Below are 25,322 nucleotides of genomic sequence, written 5' to 3'. Positions count from 1 at the left end.
TATATAACTTGTGTAAAAGTCAAATTTTTAAAATGGTTTTTTTAAGCTGAAATTAGGGGTTGACTGTTACAGGGGTATTGCATTCAAGGGGATGAAAATCATGCTTAGTATGAGTCAAAAATGGACAAACTAGAGCCAGATCTCTTTATAAAGTAATATACAACAAAAAGAAAAGGAACTATGGCTATTATCGAATATTTATCGACAAAATAACTGTCTCCATTCTGCCTGCTACAGTAGAATGGCACTGTTATACCATATCCCAGTTCCAAGTACCATAAAGTGCATGTGGGTCTACACATACCGTATATACCCAAGTAATAGTTGGATTTTTTTGTCTACTTTTAAGTTAAATTTAGGGGGTTGACTATTACAGGGATACCACATTTGAGGAGCAAAATTAAATTCAAAATGGATAAAGAAAAAAACACAAGAATTACAATGATTCTGAGAATCTGGATCAGAATATGATGGCTGGTGCATTGGAATACCTGGAACAGAGTGGTACAGCCAGCTGACTGGAATGCCAGAGTGGAGCGCAATGGACAGTCACACTGACTCAAAACTGTTGGTCTGTTAACTGTGAAGAACCAGGGTCAAATTTGACATGAGATATATGGAAAATTCTAGACTTTTAGACAAAAAATTGGGGGACGACTTTTTCATGATATCGACTTATACTCAGATATATACAGCGTATCATCATTGTTCCTTCCGTGTCATTGGGTCAAACATCCCAACACCAAGGGGACCACAGTAGCTCAGGAAGGCAGTTCACCATCACCTGCTCAAATCATACAAACTAGGATCTGGAGTAGGCCATTCAGCCCATTGTGCCTGCACCATCTTTTAGTATATTCATGGCTGACCATCCAACTCATTTCCTTGTTTCCTCATTCTCCCCTTACCCTTTGAACCCTTTAGCCATGAGAACTATATCTAACTCTCCCTTGAAGACATTCAAGCCTCAGCTATTTCCTGTAGCAGAGAAGACACTTCTTCTCAAGGGCTATTCACAAAGGACAAGTACCAGCCCTTGGCCACATCCCAAGAATGAATGAAACAAAACCAGACAGAAACAGGAGAATGTTAAACCCAGCACTGAGAACAAACAAGATGGAGAAGCAAAAGGATAGAGAGACAGAGAAAGAGTTTGAGATTGAGGAACTGGTCTAAGAGGAGAAACCGTTTATTCTATCCGTGAGTAAAAGAAGAGAAGATAACTGTTCTATGTTTATAACGAGCTCTCTGCTTTCTCTTTACCAGAGGAATTTAACACATTCTCCTCTCCAATAAATCCACGTGGAAATGGTTACTGTATCAGATTATTCTAAGGTAAACAAGACTTACCTGTTACAGTCAGCTGAGTTCCATTCCCACTGATATCTCCCCACATTTTACAGTAATAGACCCCAGCGTCACTGGGCTGCATGTTAGTGATGGTCAGAATGAAACTGTTATTGGAGGGGTCCATGGAAGACTGGAATCGCTCAGTGAATCCTGGGCTCCATTGTGTGATGTTCCTCATGTCATGTGTTAAAACCCACTCCATCTTATTTCCTGGTTTCTCCCAGTCCCAGTGAACATTGGTGTGTGTCACTGCGGCGTTCCTCACGGTGCACTGTAACCGGCCGGTGTGACCCTTGGTGATACGTTCCAGGCTCAGAGACTGGAGAAGGACCGGGACATTTGCATCTTTAAGAGAAAATTTATAACTAAATTAAAGCTCATCTGAACGTTCTGAAGAACTCTAATTTAGAGTTAGTGAGAAAGGACAGATGGTAAGGGTATCAGAGTGAACCAGTGGGGTTAATTATTCAAAGTAACCATGACATTATAGACCATAAGGTCATGGATATAGGAGTAGAATTAGGCCATTTGGCCCATCAGGTCTGCTCTGCCATTTGAGCATGGCTGATATGTTTCAATCCCATTCTCCTGCTCTCTCCCCATAACCCTTGATCCATTTGCTCATAAGAGCCTATCTATCCCTATCTTAAATATAGTCAATGACTTGGTCTCTACAGCTCTCTGCAGCAATGAGTTCCACAGATTTACCATTTTTTCTCTGACGAAATTCCTCTTCATCTCAGCTGTAATTGATCATCCCTTCACTGTAAGGCTGTGCCCTGGATCTGACTCTCTCCAACAAACATCTTCTCCACATTCACTCTATCCAGGCCCTTGAGTATTCTGTGATGAGACAAACTGTATTCACCGCTCATAATGTGGTCTCCTCTTCATTTGGGAAATGAAATGGAGACTGCGTGACTGATTCTCAGAAGACCTCCATTCTGTCTGCAAAAAAAGGCCCTAACCTCCCAGGTGCTTGCCACTCCAACACACCATCGTGTTCCCTGGCCAACATCTCTGTCTCAGTCTTGCTGCAGTGTTCTCGTGAAGCTCAGAGCAAGCTGGAACAACAGCACCTCATTTTCTACTTGGTTACCTTGCAGCCTTCTGGAATCAATATCGAGTAAAATAATTTTAGAGACTGAGCAACTTTCCCCATGCTTTCCCCCTCCCCCACATACCAGGCCTTATCATTACTCAGGCAGCTACCACACTCTACCCATTGTCAGCCACTAACTGTCCCCATCAGCAGCTGCTCATTCCTTCAGACAGGCCATTACCCACTCCTTTGTCCGTCCAACAGTTTTTCTCTCACACTGGGCTCTATCTCCATCTATTTTTTACACTCACCCTCCTCCCCACCCCATCTTCTGTATAAAAACCATCATTTTCCCTCATTGCTATCAGTTCTATACAAGGGTCACTGGACCCACAACATTAATTCTAATTTCTCTCCACAGATGCTGACACTTTCCAGCGATTTCTGTTTTTATCCACAGAATTGGAATCAGAAACGGTCTGTGAGAGTTATTGTTTGAAAGATAAAGTATTAATAAAGAGATAGAGACAGTCCCAAATACCAGGCGCTGAGCAATAGGCAGTGGTCCATCAGGTGGTCACTTCATCTGAGAACTAGAATGAAAATTTTCAAACTAGCTCATGAAATTCTAATGGCAGGTCATTTATGGAATATAAACACACAGTCTAAAATATTAAACCATTTTTATTGGTCAGGATTATGCAACGATGTTAAATTTTACCAGACAGGCTGGTCCATGTTTGGACTTGGGGGAATCTCCAACCCTCAATTAAAGCTTCACCTTTAATTCCGATCGCAGCTTTTGAAGAATGGTTTGGCAGAGTCTTAATAGATTGTGTAGGAGCCCGACCACAGCCCAGGAATGGCAATCAATGGGTCACTGCAGTGGTTCAAGAAGGCAGCTCTGCACCACCTTCTCAAGGGCAATGAAGGATGGGCAATAAATGCTGGCCCAGCCAGTAACACCCACATCTCACAAAACAATTAAATAAATTACTGCACCTGAGCTCAGCTTCCTCCCCACAGAGAATCCATCCCTGCAATCACTTTCCATCACCTCCCCAATCTTCTTGATTACAAACTGATCTCCAATTCATTCATTGGGTAGGAGGTTATTGCAGGAGGAGATTGTCATGTAAACTATACTTACTGGTGATATTGAGTTGGCTTCCTCTCCCATAGATCCTTCCCCAGACTGAGCAATAATAAACCCCATTGTCATTGGACTGCACGTTTGTGATGGTCAGAATGAAGCTGTTACTGGAGGGGTCTCTAGAATGCTGGAATCGCTCAGTGAATCCTGGGCTCCATTCTGTGGAGCCACTTTCTGGATGTGTTAAAACCCACTCCATAATTTTTTTTGCAGAGAGTCGGTACCAGTGAACATCGGTGTGTGTCACTGTGGCGTTCCTCATGGTGCAGTGGAATCGGGCAGTGTGGTCCTGGGTGACATGTTCTAGGCTTGGAGACTGGAGAAGGACTGGACCAGTGATACCTTTAAAGAAACAGATAAGAATCAGTTTATTCTCTGTACTGCTGTATTGAAAGGATCTGGCAGAGTGGTAGGAATTTTGAGTTAAACAGAGAGAACACATTATTACACTGAACAATTGAGATGCATCTGTGACTGATTTAGATGGAAAAAAATCCATCAACATAAACAGAAGTAATTAAATAAACAGCATGTTGAATAATATTTCCCAACTCTTGTCAGAATCTGATCAATAATTTAGATGCACCATTTTTTTCTGCAGCAGGTTCACTTCCATCGAGAAGGACAAGGACAGCAGATAAAGAGGAATACCACCCCCTGCAAGTTCGCCTCCAAACCACTCATCATCCTGTCTTGGAATATATCATTGTTTCTTTGTAGTCAGCCCCTGTTTGGGGCTGTTAACATGGTTCAACCAGGGAGACCTGGCTGACAGATAAAAACAGCAGTGTCAGAGGTTCTGCTTGTTATGTACCAGGCTAGACAACCCACTGGCAATATGACTTGATGAACTTCTTCCCATTTCTCATCTACCTGAATATGTGATGGTCTCCATATCCTCATTAAGACATCATTTTTATGATAATAATATCCAGGGATGCATTCAGATTCTTTTTCGGCATAGTCATGATTTGGAGATGCCAGTGTTGGACTGGGCATACAAAGTTAAAAATCACACAACACCAGGTTATAGTTCAACAGGTTTAATTGGAAGCACTAGCTTTTGGAGCGCTGCTCCTTCATCAGGTGGTTGTGGAGGACACTATTGTAGGGCACAGAATTTATAGCAAAACTTTACAGTGTGATGTAACTGAAATTATACATTGAAAAATATCTTGTCAGACAGGGAACACAGGGAGCTAACACCTTCAACGTATTATCTGGCTGACACCAATTGTTACAGTTTACCTGAGAATGTAACTTTAAAAAAAAAGTTATGTGTTGTACCTATGAAAGGAGTGAAACTGTCATGGTATTCTAACAGATGAAAGACTCAACAAACAATTAAGGTATTTTTCAATGTATAATTTCAGTTACATATAAGTTCACACTGTAAACTTCTGCCCTAAATTCCGTGTCTTACAATTGTGTCCTCCACAACCACCTGAAGAAGGAGCAGCGCTCTGAAAACTAGCACTTCCAATTATACCTGTTGGTCTATAACCTGGTGTTGTGTGATTTTTAACTTTTTCCTGCATATGCCTTTTGACCCAATTGCTCTATATTTTCATCTTTCTGCAGTAACTCAGTTAATTTATCTGAGCTAAAGATGTCTGCTCAATCATCTATCTGCTCTCAGTTTGTGCCAACCAACTGATGAAACAGGGTCTCTGCTTATTCCAATTCAACTTTCTTATTAGTACTCTTTGATCTCACTGTTTCAACTAGTGACTTTGTAGCCTCATTGCCACACAGTCAGGAAAAGTCCCAGGATATGTGTCCTGCAATAATTTAATTGCCTGAGTTTCCACTGGCTGTTCAATCACCATAGATAGCACTCTGACCTGTGAACCAGCTATATCATTTGCAAGGACAAATTGTATTCCTAGAGCTGAGAGTTTGTCCAGTCCTCCTACCAAGATGTTTCTATTCTTCACTGGACACTCTAAGCTCACTTTACATAATTGAGAACTTCTTATCTCACCTTGAATTCCTGGTACTAGCACCTTTTCTGGCAATAGTCCTTCAGAAGTACATATATCTTCATCTTTCAGCATCACAGATTGAGACGATCCTGTGTCTCTTAATATTCTAACTTCTTTACCTGCTGCTCCTGGCCTATTCAGGTAAACTTTACCTTTGCAGCTATATGGTTTAAGAAGATCTGTCACTTCCTCCTTAGCCAACCTCTGACCAACTTGTAAATCTGGTGCAGCTTCCAAGCCTCCACTGTGCTTTCCATGACCACTTCAACAAAAGTCACTGTCTTATCCTGTTTTCCGATATCTGGCTTCCCAGTCCTTTTCCTAACCCACCACAACTATGATTTCATGTGGCTTACTTTATTGCAATGAAAATATGAAAGCTTTTTACCTTCCCTTTCACCTTCACCTTCGCTTCCCTTTCCCTTTCACCGTGGGCGGCACAGTGGCACCGTGGGCGGCACGGTGGCACAGTGGTTAGCACTGCTGCCTCACAGTGCTCGAGACCCGGGTTCAATTCCTGCCTCAGGCGACTGACTGTGTGGAATTTGCATGTTCTCCCCGTGTCTGCGTGGGTTTCCTCCGGGTGCTCCGGTTTCCTCCCACAGTCCAAAGATGTGCAGGTCAGGTGAATTGGCCATGCTAAATTGCCCGTAGTGTTAGGTAAGGGGTAAATGTAGGGGTATGGGTGGGTTGCGCTTCGGTGGGGCGGTGTGGACTTGTTGGGCTGAAGGGCCTGTTTTCACACTGTAAGTAATCTAATCTTCAAGGGTTCCTTTTTCATCCATGGCAAGTTATCCTTATGATCATCACCAAGATTTACCCTTCCATCTCCATGTGAGGAATTTTCTTTTCCCCAATTTCCATCCCCCATGGACTGAAATTGATTTTGGAAGCTAAACTTTGATTTATGAACCAACTCATAACCATCAGTCATTCCAGCTGCTAATCTTGCTGTTTTAACTCACTACTCTTCCACATGAGTTCTCACTAATTCAGGAGGTGAATTTTTAAATAGTAATCTCTCTAAAGGAGTCATAGTTTTGCTTTGTTTTTACCGACTGTATCCAACTATCAAAATTCCTTTGTTTGTAGGTTTGACTCCAAGGATGCTGTCTGACCTGCAGTGCTTTTCCAGCACCACTCTCATCTTGACTCTGATCTCTAGCATCTGCAGTCCTCACTTTCACTAAGTTGGCTTCAGGCACAGCTCATCTGCACTTAAGATGGTTTTCTTCACCTCCTCTTATGCCCCAGATAGCTCCTCTGATAATGATGCAAATACCTCACTAGCTCTACTTACAAGTTTTGTTTTGATCAACAAAACCTACATGGTCACGGGCAATCGCATTTGTTTAGCCACCTTTTCAAATGAGTTGGGAAAGGCTTCCAAATCCTTCTCATCAAATTTGGACAATGCTTGAATATATTTAAATAGTTTTTCACCAGGCCTTTAGCTACCATGGGTTTGCTCATCCTCACTCTTTTCCTCACTCAGCTTACCTTCAGCCTACAGCTCCATCCTTTTCAGTTGACTTTCCAGGCTAAGTGCCAATTTCTGAAGTTCAAGCTCCCTCTCTTTCTTCCTTTACTCTCTTCTTTCTCTCTCTTTCTCTCACTCTTTCTTGCTCTTCTCTATCTCTTTTTTGCTCCTTTTCTCTCTTTTTTTCTTTTTGTTCTATTAAAGCCATTAATTCATTCTTCCTTTCCTCTGCTTTTAATCGTAATACAAACTGTTTCATTTTCAATTAAATATTAGCCATCTCTAAAGATTCTAATGGCATTTCCAGCAAATGTAAGTGCTGAGTTATTGCTGCAATTTTCTTTCCTTTCCTCACGGAAGGAGGCAGCTCCAACCCCAGCTTGTCTAATAATTCCAGCAGCTTGGCCTTAACCACCTCTTGTAAAACCCCAAAGTCACTTCTTCCACCCCCAGAAAACTCTTGGTGACCGAAAGAGACATTGCTCTCCCAAGCGCTGTTTAAATCAACTGAATTCAATACCCAGAACAAAAGACACTAACACCGACCACTCGTTGCCTTTGAGTCCAACAACCTGAATCCCAAATTGGAGTGAAAGAACAAATCCTGCAAACAGCTCCCAATCTGCTATGGACCAATCCAGAACCCGTCAAAACATTTTCAGAAAGTCTCCCACACCTTAACTTTGCTTGCTGTTTTAGTGGGTGCAACATGAATATTCCAGGACGGATACTGTTAGTCAAACCACATCATTTTAAACAAGCCAGAATTTATTTACAAGATTACTGAATGAAACACAAGCAAAAGAGAACAGGATATGGATGTAGGTTTGCTCGCTGAGCTGGAACGTTCATTTTCAGATGTTTCATCATCATAATAGGTAACATCTTCATCTGGAGGTTGACTGGTGATGTTACTAGTATGGTGACGAAACGTCTGAAAATGAACCTTACAGCTCAGCGAGCAAACCTACATCCAGAACCTCAACCTGAGCTATAAGTCTTCTCAAAACCCACTAAGAACAGAATATAGATGAACTTAACCTATCTGAAAACCCAATAGATTATCCCAACTTAATGAAGCTGTTCAAAGTACTTGCAACAATCCCCATAAACTCCTCTTGGCACAGAAGGTAAAATCAAACACAGGGTCTTACAGGAGAGAAGTCAGAGAGAGGATCCGCATGGACCTGCTTCTTTGGGTCCAGCAGGTTTTACAATTGCTTGACTGCTTTCAGTGAATAGCTAGACTGCCAAAACCAAACCAAACCAGAGTGAGTTGATCTGGGAGAACTGGCCTCTCCCTTTTCATTGTACCAGTGTTTATGTTTTAAAACATAAAAACCTTTTGACTGAGGCAGTATCTGTGAGCTACAATCAAACTGGCCCTAAAACCCATCCAAGCCCAGACTTTTCGAAGTCTGTGTCATTACTACGTCTCTGAAAAAAACATCCAAGGACAACAAAACCTTGTTAAAGGAGTATCATCATCACATGGTCACTCTGGGAGCTGGCTCTGAGGGAGATGGATTAGTGTCAAGGACTCTGCACATGTCAATAAAGGGTGACTTGGTGACAAGATACCAGCTTTTGTGGAGTTACTTCATCCATCATGGTCACTGGGTCAGAATACTGGCATTCCTTCCCTCAGGGCATTATGGATCTACCTACAGCATATGGACTGCAGCAGTTCAAGAAGGCAACTCATCCACAAGTAATAGCAACAATAATATTAATAATAATATTAATGGTGATAATAGTAATGATAATTATGATGATGATGATGCTATAGACAGAACATTTAGAAATGACTCATTTGACTCAGCAGAGTCAATATGGTGTCATTAAGGATAAATAATGCCAGACAAATGTATTGGAATGTTTTGATGAGGTAAGAAGCAGGATAGGTAAAGGGGATCCAGTCGATAATGTATTTGAATTCAAATAAGTGCTTTTGATAAGGTACCGCACATTAAGCTACTTAATACAATGAGAGTCCTTAATGTTTTCAGGTAGTAAGGACAGAGAATTTACTGACTAACCAATGGCAGGGAGTTGGGATAATTGTGACATTTTCAGGGTGGCAATTCTCAACTTAAACTGCTTATCCTGAGGTCCCCTATTCTTATAAATTCAAAATTATCACCTTTCATCAGCAGAAACTGTTTTAAATACTTAACACATTTTGGGTGGCACGGTAGCTTAGTGGTTCACACTGCCCCTCACAGAGCCAGGGACCCGAGTTCAATCCCTGCCTCAGGCAGCTGTCTGTGTGGAGTTTGCACATTCTCCCCATGTTTGCGTGGGTTTCCTCCGGGTGCATCAGTTTTCTCCCACAATCCAAAGATGGGCAGGTCTGGTGAATTGGCCATGCTAAATTGCCCATAGTGTTAGGTGCATTAGTCAGGGGTAAACATAGAGTAGGGGAATGGGCCTGAGTGGGTTACTCTTTGATGGGTCAGCGTGGACTTGTTGGGTCAAAGGACCTGTTATCTAATCTAATTACCCATCTGGACTCTGTGAATTAGAAAAATCAGGCTTTCCAAGTAATATGTGCCTCTCTGAAATGAAATACAATCCCAATTCCATCAACCTGTAAGCACCCTAATGATTTCAATGTTTACTTTGTCTGTTCATAAAATCTCTCCCAAAGCAAACTATTTCCCATCCACACTCCAAGAACTGCTTCTGTCAGATTGATTTATTTTTAAAAAGTCAATCATCACTCCAGAAATATTGTCATTTTAAGATTTAAATCCTCTCATACACACTAAGATCAAAACATACATGCCACTAGTTCAGAATCCAAACTCCAAACTAAGTGATATTAAAATTATATAGAAACCATACACCTCTCATCAGTGTTTGATGGGGGGGAGAGTGCATGAGTAATAAAGCCCCAGTTAACCACAAGTCATACTAAATCTGTCACTGAATCGACACTGCAGCCATTTTGACTATTTTCTGATCTCCAAGCCAAAGTCAACAAAAAGCAGGTTGATTAATGACCTCAAACATGACATTTATTATCAGCAAGACAGATTTTTGAAATAAGCAGAAAATGTGATCAACAACTGCATTTCTATTCTGATTAATCCCATTACATCCCATTAATCTCAAACATGCGTTCATTCACAGACAGGGTAACACGGCTCTGCCGTTTGTAGAAAATAAAAGCCTGAAAGAAAGACCATCCCAGTGCAGCAAGGACATCACATCAGAAGTTAGAATGTGCTGATATCTCAGAATTTCTTCACTTTCATGTGAATTGGGTGAAGTCAATGCTTTCGTTTTGCTACAGAACTTTAAAGAGTGGTTCTTACACATTTCATTGCTTATTTTAATGAAAGAGTACACTCCCAGCTCTATCTGCTCCTGTGCACCCATTAGAATTGCACTTTTAATAAAATTGTCTCCACTGCTCTTATTTCTCCTCCCAGTCTGAGTATCCTCACATTTCTCTGCGTTACATCTGATCTACTATTGGCTGCCCAATCTCCCACAATGGGGCAAGTAAAAGAAAAAGCACATTTCCCACAAAATCCTCCTCCCATTGTCACAAAAGTATTCCCTTTCTTCCCACTGGCCACCAACAATGAACCTGAGCTCAGCCTCCCCCCCACAATGAATCCATCCCCAAGATCACTCTCCATCACATTCTCAAGCATTTGATCACAAACCGATCTCCAATTCATTCATTGGGCAAGAGGTTATTGTTGGAGGTGATTGTCATGTAAACTCTACTTACTGTCTACAATGAGCTGGCTTCCTCTCCCATAGATCTTTCCCCAGACTGAGCAGTAATAGACCCCAGTGTCATTGGGCTGCTCGTTTGTGATGGTCAGAATGAAGCTGTTACTGGAGGAATCTCTGGAAGGCTGGAATCGTGGGCTCCATTGTGTGGAGCCACTTCCTGGATCTGTTAAAACCCGCTCCATAATTTGGTCTGGGGACAGTCGGTACCAGTGAACATCAGTGTGTATCACTGCGGTGTTCCTCATGGTGCACTGTGACCAGGCAGTGTGACCCTCGGTGACACGTTCCAGGCTCGGAGACTGGAGAACAACTGGACCATTGATACTTTTAAAGAAAAAAAACAATACTTTTATTCCTACAAGACCAGATTCCCTGTACTGCCATATTGAAAGGATTTGACAGAGTCGTGGGAGTTTTGAGTTAAACAGAGAGAACAGGAGAGAACACAAAACCATTAAGCTGCAGTTGGGACCGATACAGATCAAACAAAGTCCATCAACAGAAACAGAAATAATTAAATAAACTGAGTGTGAAATAATATTTTTTAATTCTGTTGAAAATCTCTTCAACATTTTGGACAAAGCAACGTCTTCTGCAGCACGATCAAAACCCACATTCACTTCCATTTGAAAGGGCAAGTGCAGCAGATACATGGGACCACCAACCCCTGCAAGACCTCTTCCAAGCCACTTACCATTCTGACTTGAAAATATATCACTGTTCATTCAGTGTCGCTGGGTCAAAATGCTGGAATTCTCTCTCTAAGGGCATTATGGGTCTACCTGCAGGTCATGGACTGCAGTGGTTCAAGGAGACAGCTCACCCATAGCAATAGCAACAATAATAATGATAGTGATAATGGTGATGGTGATAGTATTGGCAGAACATTTAGAAATGTCAAACATGAATCAGCATAGCGTCACAAAGGATAAATAATGCCAGACAAATGTACTGGAACACTTTGATGAGGTAAAAAGCAGGATAGATAAAGGTCATCCAGTCAATGTCATGCAATTGGATTTGCAAAACACTTTTAATAAGATACCACATATCAGGCGACTGAATAAGATGAGAGGCCTTGATTTTGGAGGTAGTATGGACAGAGGATTGGTTAGCAAAACATTGACAGGGATTGTGACAAAAGGTGCATTTTCAGGGTAACAAACCTGCAATTTGTGAAGTGTCACAGGGCTCAGTGCTGGGCCACAGTTATTAACAATCAATATTAATGATTAGATGAGGAAAGTGAATCTAGTGCAGCAAAGTTAGTGGTTGGCACAAAAATAAATGGGACGACGAGTGGTGAGAATGACAAAAAGTATCTGCACAGGGCTATAGACAAGTTCAATGAGTGGGCAACATGTTGACAGATGAAATGTATTGTGGGAAATGCAAGGCTATGCATTTCAACAGGAAGAATACAATTTTATTTCTTCATTCAAGATGTGAACATTGTTGGCTAAGCCAGCATTTGTTACTGATCCATAATTGCTCAGGGTGCAGTCACATGCAGGCCAAACCAGTAAGAATGGCAGTAAACCAGATGGGTGTTTCGTGAACAATCATTTCATGGTCATCATCAGATGTTTACTTCCATGTTTTTAAGGAATTCAAATTCCAGCATTTTCCATGGAGGGATTTGAATATGGAGTCTCAGAACAAGTCCTGGGTCTCTGGATTAATAATCTAATGATGATCCCACTTGGTCATTGCCTCCCATGAGGGGAAAGACTGCTTGACAGCCCAGCACAGAGGGACTGAGAGGGTTGGAGAGTGTGTATGAATCACCGAAAGCTAGCATCCAAGTTCATTAGGGAGTAAGGAGGGAAGATGGAATATTGGCCTTTATTTCAAAGGGAATGGGGGATACAAAGAGGGAGACTTTGCTACAACTATACAAGACACTAGTTAGACCAGAGCTGGAATAATGTGGGCTGTTGTGGGCCCCTAATCTGAGGAAAAATACACTGACATTGGAGGCAATCCAGAGAAGGTTCACTCGGTTGATCCTGGATGAGGAGGGATATTCTTATGAAGAGATGGTGAGTAGGTTGGGCCTGTACTCATCTGGGTTTAGGAGAATATGAGAAGAACTGAAGAGGCTGAAGAGATTGGGGAGACACTGAATGAATACTTCTCGTCAGTATTCACTCAGGAACAGGACACTGTTGCCAATGTGAATACTGAGTCACAATTAATTAGAATGGACGGCTTTGAGTTATGTAGGGAAGAGGTGTTGGAAATTCTGGAAAGGGTGAAAATAGATAAGTCCCCTGGGCCTGATGGCATTTATCCTAGGATTCTCTAGGAAGCAAGGGAGGAGATTGCAGAGCCATTGGCCTTGATTTTTATGTCCTCGTTGTCTACAGGAATAGTGCCAGAAGATTGGAGGATAGCAAATGTGGTTCCCTTGTTCAAGAAGGGGAGTAGGGATAACCCTAGTAATTATAGGCCGGTGAGTCTCACTTCTGTTGTGGGCAAAGTCTTAGAGAGAATTGTAAAGGATAGGATTTATGAACATCTGGATAAGAATAATGTGATCAAGGATAGTCAGCATGGTTTTGTGAAGGGCAGGTCGTGCCTCACAAACCTTATTGAATTCTTTGAGAAGGTGACTAAGGAGGTGGACGAGGGTAAAGCGGTAGATGTGGTGTATATGGATTTTAGAAAGGCGTTTGATAAGGTTCCCCATGGTAGGCTACTGCAAAAAATACGGAGGTATGGCATTGAGGGTGAGTTGGCGGTTTGGATTAGGAATTGGCTGGCTGGAAGAAGACAGAGGGTAATAGTTGGTGGTAAAGGTTCATCTTGGAGTGCAGTTACTAGCGGTGTTCCGCAAGGATCTGTTTTGGGACCATTGCTGTTTGTCATTTTTATAAATGACCTGGAGGAGGGGCTAGAAGGTTGGGTGAGCAAGTTTGTGCATGATACGAAAGTCGGTGGAGTTGTTGACAGTGAGGAAGGATGTGTCAGGTTACAGCGGGATATAGATAAGCTGCAGAGCTGGGCAGAAAGGTGGCAAATGGAGTTCAATGTGGGTAAGTGTGAGGTGATTCACTTTGGTATGAGTAACAAAAAGATGGGGTACTGGGCTAATGGTCAGATACTTGGTAGTGTGGATGAGCAGAGGGATCTTGTGTCCATGTACACAGATCTCTGAAAGTTGCCACCCAGGTAAATAGTGCGGTGAAGAAGGCATATGATGTACTGGCTTTTATTGGTAGAGGAATTGAGTTCCGGAGTCCTGAGGTCATGTTGCAGTTGTATAAGACTCTGGTGAGGCCGCATCTGGAGTATTGTGTGCAGTTTTGGTCGCCATACTATAGGAAGGATGTGGAGGCACTGGAACAGGTGCAGAGGAGGTTTACCAGGATGTTGCCTGGTATGGTAGGAAGATCGTATGAGGAAAGGCTGAGGCACTTGGGGCTGTTTTCATTGGAGAAAAGAAGGTTTAGGGGTGACTTGATAGAGGTGTACAAGATGATTAGGAGTTTAGATAGAGTTGACCATGAGAATCTTTTTCCACGTATGGAGTCAGCTATTACAAGGGGGCATAGCTTTAAATTAAGGGGGGGTAGGTATAGGACAGATGTTAGGGGTAGATTCTTTACTCAGCGAGTCGTGAATTCATGGAATGCCCTGCCAGTAGCAGTGGTGGACTCTCCCTCTTTATGGGCATTTAAACGGGCATTGGATAGGCATATGGAGGATAGTGGGCTAGTGTCGGTTAGGTGGGCTTGGATTGGCGCAACATCAAAGGTAAAAGGGCCTGTATTTTTCTATGTTCTATGTTCTATGTAACTTAGTGAGGCCAACAAGATATTGAGGAGGCGATACAGGGCCAACGCATAGAGTAGTTTCCCCTTGCAGTCGAGTCTCGTACTTGAGGGTATAATCTCAGAATGCCGGGTCACACATTTCAAACAGAGTCAAGGAGAAATTTCTTCTCTCAGAAGGTTGTGAATCTGTGGAACTCTTTCCCACAGAGGGCTGTCATGGCTGGGATTCAGGATATACAAGGCTGAGATGGACAGAGATTTAATTAGTGAGAGAGTCAAGAGTCATGGGAAAAAGGCAGGAAAGTGGGTTTGAGGGATATCAGATCAGCCATGATCCAATTGAACGGTGAAGCAGGCTCGATGGGCCAAATGGCCGACTTCTATCCCTGTATTTTACTGTCTTACCTTATTCCAATCTCATGCTCAGTCAGACACTGTTCCCTCAGTACCTGACCCTGAATCCTCACAATTGTTTCACTGCCATGTATACAGAATCACTCAGTATTCACTGGCATTGGTAATCACCTGATTACTAACTGAGCCTGTGTCCCCCTATGTACAAGATCTGCTCAGAGACCCAGCTCCCTGACACCTTGTCCAAACCAATCATAATCATAGAATCATAAAGTCCTACCGCACAGAGACAACTCCTTCAGTCCAAACTGGTCCATGTCAACCATAATGTCCATGGATGCTGACACATCTCACAGATTCCCTGCCCCTCCCCCCAACATCCCTCCCCCTCCCCCCCTCACCCCGACCTCAGTCTCCTGCACTCTAAAGGAAAATAAACTCCTAGCTTTTGCAACCTCTCCCAATCATTCAGTCCTTTGAGTCCTGGCAATATCCTTGTAAATTTCTTCTGCACTCTTTCCAGTTTAATAACATCCTTCCTGAAGCATGGTGACCAAATCTGAACACAAAACTCCAATTGTGGCCTCACCAACATCCTGTGCAATTGCAACAGAACCTCCCAACTTCTGTACTCAATGCCCTGACTGATGAAGGCCAATGTGCCAAAAGCCTTCTTCATTGCCCTATTGTGACTCTGCTTTCAGAAAACCGTGTACCTGAACTCCAATTTCCCTCTATTCCACTACATTCATTAAGGCCCTACCATTCACCATGAATCTCCAACCTTGATTTGACTTTATCGATATTAAACTCCATTTGCCATTTCTTTGCCCACTTCCCCAACTGATCAAGGTCTTGCTGCAATTTCAGATAACCTTCCTCACTGCCCATGATACAGTCTATTTTAGTGTCATCTGCAAACTTACTAAACATGCCTTGTACATTCTCTTCCAAATCATTGATATGGATAACAAACAGTAGTGGGCCGAGTACTGATCCCTGAGACACACCACTAGTCACAGGCCTCCACTCCTACAAGCATCCTTCCTCTATTATCTTCTGCTTTCTACCTTTAAGCCAATTGTGTATCCAATTTGTCAGTTCTCCCTGGATTCCATGCAATCTAACCTTCCTGACCAGCCTATCATGAGGAACCTTATTGAAGGTCTTATAGAATTCCACATAGATTACACCTACCCTCCTGCCCTCATCAATCTTTCCAGTCAAATCATCAAAGAACTCTAATAAATTTATAAGGCATATAAAGTCGAAAGTTCCCAGGTTTCTCTTTGCAGCTCTTCTGGAATAAGGACATAACATTTGTTACCCTCCAGTCTTCCAGAGGGATGATGCAAAGATATCAGCCAGGGTCCCAATCCTGCCATCTGTCTCCCACCCTGGAATATTGGCACATTTCCTTTCCCCAAATCAGGAAAGGGCTGGCAGAATGTTTATCCCAAATAATCATCTTCATTAGCCTGATCCTCAACATTTGTCTTCCTCACATTTAGCCCTGGAACATGGCCCTTTTAATTGGCATCAACTCACACTCCATTCTCCCCCTCACTGCCCAACTCTTTATGATGGTATTAATATCTCTGTAAATCCCCTGGATCAATTCCACATTTCCATTCAATATCCTCCTACTATTACCACAAATAATTCCCCATAACCCCCCACCCCTACCACCTACACAACCCCCTCCATGGTCTCACAAACAATAGAGTCACTTCTGTGAAATGGCTTGGCTGGATGAAAGCTCGCAGCTTCACCCACAAATATAAAATGTCCAAAGGAGATTTAAAGATGGACTGGGATGAGAGGGCGTGCAGAGGAGGTTCACTAGATTAATTCTGGAATTGAGGGGGATGGTTTATGAGGAGAGATTGAATAGACTGGGATTACATACATTGCAATTTAGAAGATTGAGGGTGGAATTTTATAGAAACATAAAATATGAAAAAAATTGATATGATAGAAGTAGAGAGAATGTTTCCATTGTTGGGTGAAAATAGGACAAGTTGGCATAGCCTCAAAAGAAAGGGGAGCAGATTTTGGACTGAATCAAGGAGGAACCTCTTCACCCAGAGGGTGGTGAATCTGCAGAATTCCCTGCCCAATGAAGCAATTGAGGTTTCCTTATTAAATGTTTTTAAAGCTAAGATCGATAGACTTTTGAACAATAAAGAAATTAAGGGTTATGATGAGAGGGCGAGTAAGTGGAGCTGAGGACGTGACAAGATCAGCCATGAACTTAATAAATGGCAGAGCAGGCTCGAAGGGCCAGACGGCCTACTCCTGCTCCTGGTTCTTATGTTCAAGAAACAAAACATTTCCAGAACAGGTTTCTCGGATCTATCCATAGTGGGTGGGAACCAGAGCAATTGGTAAAGAAAATCTGTCAGTAAGGGTTGATGTGACATCACAAACAAATGAAAGGGCAGCTGAAACTCTCCTGGAAGGTGAAGATAATTCAGAGGGAGGATTTGTGATGATGCCTCTCATTGAAGATCAGAAAGCAGACCTTGAATGGAATAAATTCATAGCCACCTCATACCGAAGATTAGTTAGTAAAGTGACATCAGATGGGATCCGCGGGAGCTTGTAAATTGTTACAAACTTGGCCGGCAGGGAGGAGACAGAGGGTGGTGGTGGTGGGATGTTTTTCAGACTGGAGGCCTGTGCCGAGCAATGTTTCACAGGGATTGATGCTGCTGCTTTTCATCATTCATATAAATTATTTGGATGTGAATGTTGAAGATATAGTTAGTTCGTTTACAGATGACACTAAAATAGATGTTACAGTGGACAGTGATGAAGTTTATCTTAGAATCCAATGGGACCTTGATCAGATGGGCCAATGGGCCAAGGATTGGCAAATGGAGTTCAATTTAGACAAATGTGAGGTGTTGCATTTTGGTAAGGCAAATCAGTGCAGGACCTACACACTTACTGTTGTGGCCCTGTGTGGGGATTGTAACAAGGTCAGCCAGGTAGACCTCATGGAATATGAGTTCCCTGATTAAGGCTGTTAATCTGGTCCAATCAGGAAGCCCTGGCTGACAGATATGAACAGGAGTGTGCCTGCCCCTCTTCCGCAGTTACGTTAGGGCCCGGGTGTCCTTGGAGAAGGAGCACGCAGTGTCGACCAACACCCTGGAGTTGTTCAGGGAGAGGTGGGTGCCACAGGGAGTGGAGTGCATCATTTCTCCCTCCAACTCTATTTTGATTTAGTCCCTACCCTCCCCTTCACTGTTTTGATCACACAGCACTGCCCTTTGATGTGAAGGGCAGTGCTTGTCACTGGCCACCCGGGTGTTTTCCTATCTTCCTGGTGGTGGAAATTGAATAAAGATTGGTGCACTTTGTGTCTTTCACTGTGTCTCACACCTGCACACACACACCATGGGTGCTGGGGATAAAATAAGCACTACCGCACTTAGGTGGTAGTGTGGGGGTTAAAGGGAATAAAAAAAAGAAAGAAAGAAAAAAAAAGAAACAGGAAAAAAAATAAATAAATAGGGATGTACGCAGGGAGTAAAAAAAAAAAAATGAACAGGAGTGTGCCTGCCCCTCTTCCGCGGTTACGTTAGGGCCCGGGTGTCCTTGGAGAAGGAGCACGCGGTGTCGACCAACACCCTGGAGTTGTTCAGGGAGAGGTGGGTGCCACAGGGAGTGGAGTGCATCATTTCTCCCTCCAACTCTATTTTGATTTAGTCCCTACCCTCCCTTCAATGTTTTGATCACACAGCACTGCCCTTTGATATGAAGGGCAGAGTTTGTCACTGGCCACCCGGGTGTTTTCCTATCTTCCTGGTGGTGGAAATTGAATAAAGATTTGTGCACTTTGTGTCTTTCACTGTGTCTCACACCTGCACACACACACCATGGGTGTTGGGGAAATAAAAAAGCACTATCGCACTTAGAAAAAGAAAAAGAAAAGAAAAAAAAATGAATGGAGTGTCAGGGCTTCTATTCACTCTGAGAGCTGGCTCTGAGGGAGCTGGATCAGTGTCACATACTAAACATGTAAATAAAGAGGAACTTGGTGACAGAAAACTATCCAGATGGCCAAGTGGCAAATGTGATGCCTTGAGACACCTCCTGCTGGCAGATTAATCCACCGGTGATGCTGTCACTGGAAGGGTCCATTCTAATTATAAACTTTCTGAATACCCTTCTGGTCACCGCTGATCAGACCTGACTGTGGACAGAAAAAGATCCGATCCTGGCTAAACTAAAACAGCTGGTGTTGTTGGGGGAAGTCAAAGGGTCATCACAATCTGAACTGAAACCTTTCTGGAACGCTGAGCCCCAATTTCTGTAGAGGATGGCAGATTACTGTAGGGAGCAGGAGTGATTCGACTGAGCAAAGGTTACCACCAGATACTGGCTGATCTCCACCAGGGTCACTCAGGGGTGTTCAAAATGAAAATGTGGTGGAATGTAATGTCTGGTGGCCATTGGATTGGATACAGACACAGCCGTGAGCAGTGCCCAAAGTGCCAACAAGGACAAAAATTACCGCTAGCAGCTCCCTCATATTCATGGGAATGTCCGGGTGAATCCTGGACCTGGTTACACATTGACTATGCCAAACCTTTCATGGACTCTGCATGTTCAGTCAGTGTGGACACCCACTCAAAGTGATTGTACATCCAGAGAGTTCATTCATTAAACATGGAGACAACAAGAGAAAAGTGGTGTGCATCTTTTGCAATACATGGAGTCCCTGAGGTGCATGTCACAGATAACAAACCATGGGTGTGGGGGGGTCGTGTGCATGTGCCTGAGCCCGGAAGGTGGAATGGAGGCTATAATCAATAGCTTCAGGGACATGTAACAGGACAACGTAAATGGCTTGGAAATTAAAGTGATGGATTCAGACCCAAAATGGTATCCAAAATGCTCACACAAATGGGCACAGGAAAACTCAAATTGTATGTTCTTGGTTAGATCGTAATTATTGGAATACCTGTATCCTATGTATACTGAAAGTGGGCATGAGAGAACCACTTTTCATTCCTGTTGTCTGAAATCAAGAGGGAAGGCAATATTTCTGACATTGAATAACTTGAAACTAAATGTCAAGTCAACTAATGCTGCTATTACAAGGGTATGTGGCTTGATCACCATAATCTGGTGTAGGGTGTCATAGACCAAAGAATTTCTAACATGGAGACTTCAAGATACTTCAAGAGCACTGTGATCAATTGTGCTAAAGTTAAAGAAAATGTTTCCAAAAGAAATTGAAAACTTTGAGGGCGGCATGATGACTCAGTGGTTAGCACTGCAGCCACACAGTGTCAGAGACCCAGGTTTGATTCCAACCTCAGGCACCCATCTGTGTGGAGTTTGCATGCTTGCCCCAAGTCTGTGTTGGTTTCCTCTGGTGCTCCGGTTTCCTCCCACTTTCCAAAGATATGCAGGTGAGGTGAATTGGTCATGTTAACTTGCCCATAGTGTTCAGTGATGCACAGTTTGGGTGGTTCAGCAATGGAAACGCAGAATTACAGGTATGGGATGGGTCTGGGTGCAACACTCTTCAAAGTTGATGTGGACGCAATGGTCCTAATGGCCTGCTTGCACTGTGAAAGGATTCCAAAAATCAGCATATTAGCATGCTCCACAAAAATCTCACCATCTCCCATATCCTTGTCCTGGTGAACCCTGATGCTATGTCCACATTTAGATTCTCAGGATCATTGCATGGGTAAGAGATGTGGTTGATACGAGGTCAGGTTTTTTTATTCATTTGTGTGAAGTGATTGTCGCTGACTGGCCAGCATTTATTGCGTGACCCTGGTTGTCCCTTGAGAAGGTGGTGGTGAGCTTCTTGAATTGCTGCAGTCCACCCATTGTGGGTTGACCCACAATGCCATTAGGGAAGTAATTCCAACATTTTGACCCAGCAACATGAAGGGAATGGTGATATATTTCTAGATCAGAATGGTGAGTGTCTTGGAGGGGAACTTGAAGATGGTGGTGTTACCATATATCTGCTGCCCTTTCCTTCTAGATGGAAGTGGTCATGGATTTGGAAGATAGGTAAAAACAAGAACTGCAGATGCTGGAAACCAAATTCTAGATTAGAGTTGTGCTGGAAAAGCACAGCACTTCAGGCAGCATCCGAGGAGCAGAAAAATCAACGTTTCGGGAAAGAAGGGCTTTTGTCCGAAACGTCGATTTTCCTGCTCCTCAGCAACTGCCTGAACTGCTGTGCTTTTCCAGCACCACTCTAATCTATAATGGATTTGGAAGATGCTGGCTGAGGATCTTTAGTGAATTTCTGCAGTACATCTTGTAGATAGTACACACTGCAGCTACTGAGCATCGATATTGGAGGGAATGGATGCTTGTGGATGTAGTCCCAATCAAGTGGGTACTGGATCTTGGAATGTGTCAGTTTCTTGAGTTTTGTTGGGATTGCACTCATTCAGGCAAGTGGGGAGTATTCCATGACACTCCTGACTTATATTTTGCAGATGGTGGACAGGCTTTGAGGAGCCAGGAGTTGAGTTACTCACCACAGCTTCTGACCTGCTGTTGTAGCCACTGTGTTTATATGGTGAGTCCAGTTGAGTTTCTGGTCAATAATAATTCCTCGGATGTTGATAGTGGGGGATTAAGTGATGGAATGTCAAGGAGTGTTGTTCAAATTGTTTCTTATTTGTGATGGTCATAGTCTGGCATTTGTGTGATGTTAATGTTATTTGCCGATTGTCAGCTTAAGCCTGGATATCATCCAGATCTTGTTGCATTTGCACATGGAAAGTATCTGAGGAGTTGTGAATGGTGCTGAACATTGAGCAATCATCAGCGAACATCCCCACTTCTGATCTTATGATAAAGGGAGGGCCATTGATGAAGCAAACTTGTAGCACTGTGATGGTGGAGGATTTCCTGGAATGCATGAGGGTTGGTTTCCTCAACCAATATGTCTAGGAACTAACTAGAGAGCAGGCCATCAGACTGGTTATTGTACAATGAGAGAAAATTAATTAGCAATATGGTTGTCATAGAGTGATAGAGTCACAGAGATGTACAGCATGGAAACAGACCCTTCATGCCGACCAGATATCCCAACCCAATCTAGTCCCACCTGTCAGCACCCGGCCCATATCCCTCCAAACCCTTCCTATTCATATACCCATCCAAATGCCTCTTAAATGTTGCAATTGTACCAGCCTCCACCACTTCCTCTGGCAGCTCATTCCATACAAGTATCACCCTCTGCATGAAAAAGTTACCCTTTAGGTCTCTTTTATACCTTTTCCCTGTCACCCTAAACCTATGCCCTCTAGTTCTGGACTCACCGACCCCAAGGAAAAGACTTTGTCTATTTATCCTATCTATGACCCCCATAATTTTGTAAACCTCTATAAGGTCACCCCTCAGCCTCTGATGCTCCAGGGAAGACAGCCCCAGCCTATTCAGCCTTTCCCTGTAGCTCACATCTTCCAACCCTGGCAAGATCTTTGTAAATCTTTTCTGAACCCTTTCAAGTTTCACAACATCTTTCCAATAGGAAGGAGACCAGAATTGCATGCAATATTCCAACAGTGGCCTAACCAATGTCTTGTACAGCCGCAACATACCTCCCAACTCCTGTACTCAATACTCTGACAAATAAAGGAAAGCACACCAAACACCTTTTACACTATCCTATCTACCTGCGACTCCACTTTCAAGGAGTTATGAACCTGCACTCCAAGGTCATAGTCATAGAGATGTACAGCATGGAAACAGACCCTTCAGTCCAACCCGTCCACACTGACCAGACATCCCAACCCAATCTAGTCCCACCTGCCAGCACCCGGCCCATATCCCTCCAAACCCTTCCTATTCATATACCCATCCGAATGCCTCTTAAATGTTGCAATTGTACCATCCTCCACCACTTCCTCTGGCAGCTCATTCCATACACGTACCACCCTCTGCATGAAAAAGTTAACCCGTAGGTCTCTTTCATATCTTTCCCCTCTCACCTTAAACTTATGCCCTCTAGTTCTGGACTCCCCGACCCCAGGGAAAAGACATTTTCTATTTATCCTATCCATAACCCTCATAATTTTGTAAACCTCTATAAGGTCACCCCTCAGCCTCCGACGCTCCAGGGAAAACAGCCCCAGCCTGTTCAGCCTCTCCCTGTAGCTTAGATCCTCCAACCCTGGCAACATCCTTGTAACTCTTTTCTGAACCCTTTCAAATTTCACAACATCTTTCCGATAGGAAGGAGACCAGAATTACACGCAATATTTCAACAGTGGCCTAACCAATGTCCTGTACAGCCACAACATGACCTCCCAACTCCTGTACTCAGTACACTGACCAATAAAGAAAAGCATACCAAACGCCTTCTTCACTATCCTATCTACCTGTGATTCCACTTTCAAGGAGCTATGAACCTGCACTCCAAGGTCTCTTTGTTCAGCAACACTCTCTAGGACCTTACCATTAAGTGTATAATTCCTGCTAAGATTTGCTTTCCCAAAATGCAACACTTCGCATTTATCTGAATTAAACTCCACTTGCCACTTCTCAGCCCATTGGCCCATCTGGTCAAGATCCTGTTGTAATCTGAGGTAACCCTCTTTGCTGTCCAATACACCTCCAATTTTGGTGTCATCTGCATACTTACTAACTGTACCTCTTATGCTTGCATTCAAATCACTTATGTAAATGACAAAAAGTAGAGGACTCAGCACCGATCCTTGTGGCACTCCGTTGGTCACAGGCCTCCAAGCTGAAAAACAACCCTCCACCACCACCCTCTGTCTTCTACCTTTGAGCCAGTTCTGTATCCAAATGGCTAGTTCTCCCTGTATTCTATGAGATCTAACCTTGCTAATCAGTCTCCACTGGGGAACCTTGTCGAATGCCTTACTGAAGTTCATATAGATCACATCTACTGCTTTGCCCTCATCAATCCTCTTTGTTACTTCTTCAAAAAAATTCAATCAAGTTTGTGAGACATGATTTTCCACACACAAAGCCATGTTGATTATCCCTAATCAGTCCTTGCCTTTCCAAATACATGTACATCCTGTCCCTCAGGATTTCCTACAACAACTGAGGTCAGACTCAGCGGTCTATAGTTTCCTGGCTTGTCGTTACCACCCTTCTTAAACAGTGGCACCACGTTTGCCAACCTCCAGTCTTCTGGCACCTCACCTGTGACTATCGATGATACAAATATCTCAGCAAGAGGCCCAGCAATCACTTCCCTAGCTTCCCACAGAGCTCTTGGATACACCTGATCAGGTCCTGGGGATTTATCTACCTTTACCTGTTTCAAGACATCCAGCACTTCTTTCTCTGTAATCTGGACACTTTGCGTGATGTCACCATTTATTTCCCTATAGTCTTTTTCTTTCATATCCTTTTCCACAGTAAATACTGATGTAAAATATTCATTTAGTATCTCCCCCATTTTCTGCGGCTCCACATAAAGGCCGCTTTGCTGATCTTTGAGGGGCCCGATTCTCTCCCTAGTTACCCTTTTGTCCTTAATATATTTGTAAAAACCCTTTGGATTCTCCTTAATTCTATTTGACAAAGCTATCTCATGTCCCCGTTTTGCCCTCCTGATTTCCCTCTTAAGTATACTCCTACCTTCTTTTTACTCTTCTAAGGATTAACTCGATCTATCCTGTCTATACCTGACATATGCTTCCTTCTTTTCCTTAACCAAACTCTCAATTTCTTTCATCATCCAGCATTCCCTATACCTACCAGCCTTCCCTTTCACCCCGACAGGAACATATTTTCTCTGGATTCTTGTTATCTCATTTCTGAAGGCTTCCCATTTTCCAGCTGTCCCTTTACTTGCGAACATCTGCCTCCAATCAGCTTTTGAAAGTTCTTGCCTAATACCATCAAAATTGGCCTTTCTCCAATTTAGAACTTAAACGTTTGATCTGGTGTATCCTTTTCCATCACTATTTTAAAACTAATAGAATTATGGTCGCTGGCCCCAAAGTGCTCCCCTACTGACACCTCAGTCACCTGCCCTGCCTTATTTCCCAAGAGTAAGTCAAGTTTTGCACCTTCTCTAGTAGGTACATCTACATACTGAATCAGAAAATTGTCTTGTATGCACTGAACAAATTCCTCTCCATCTAAACCTTTAATACTATGGCAGTCCCAGTCAATGTTTGGAAAGTTAAAATTCCCTACTATAACTAACCTATTATTCTTACAGATAGCTGAGATCTTCTTGCAAGTTTGTTTCTCAATTTCCCTCTGACAATTAGGGGGTCTATAATACAATCCCAATAAGGTGGTCATCCCTTTCTTCTTTCTCAGTTCCACCCAAATAACTTCCCTGGGGGATGTATTTCCAGGAATATCCTCCCTCAGCACAGCTGTAATGCTATCTCTTATCAAAAATGCCACCCCACCCCCTCCTCTCTAGCCTCCCTTT

At 43.0% G+C, this 25,322-nt stretch overlaps 1 protein-coding gene across 1 annotated transcript in view; it reads right to left on the bottom strand.

Annotated features, from left to right (window-relative positions):
- LOC122553154 (immunoglobulin superfamily member 3-like) overlaps positions 1-25,322 on the bottom strand; it is a 95,891-nt gene that overhangs the window by 19,343 nt on the left and 51,226 nt on the right. The window contains exons 6-8 of the mRNA XM_087991032.1: positions 10,756-11,087; positions 3,543-3,887; positions 1,351-1,695 (exon numbers count right to left, since the gene is read on the bottom strand). Coding sequence (XP_087847158.1) covers positions 1,351-1,695; positions 3,543-3,887; positions 10,756-11,087 — 1,022 coding nt within the window. The remainder of the gene's footprint in view (positions 1-1,350; positions 1,696-3,542; positions 3,888-10,755; positions 11,088-25,322) is intronic.

This window comes from Chiloscyllium plagiosum, unplaced genomic scaffold (assembly GCF_037043375.1).
Source record: "Chiloscyllium plagiosum isolate Xiang-an unplaced genomic scaffold, Cpla_swu_hap1 HiC_scaffold_10, whole genome shotgun sequence".
NCBI lineage: Eukaryota > Metazoa > Chordata > Chondrichthyes > Orectolobiformes > Hemiscylliidae > Chiloscyllium > Chiloscyllium plagiosum.
Note: the sequence above shows the minus strand (reverse complement) of the source record. Positions and strands in the feature narration are given on the sequence as shown.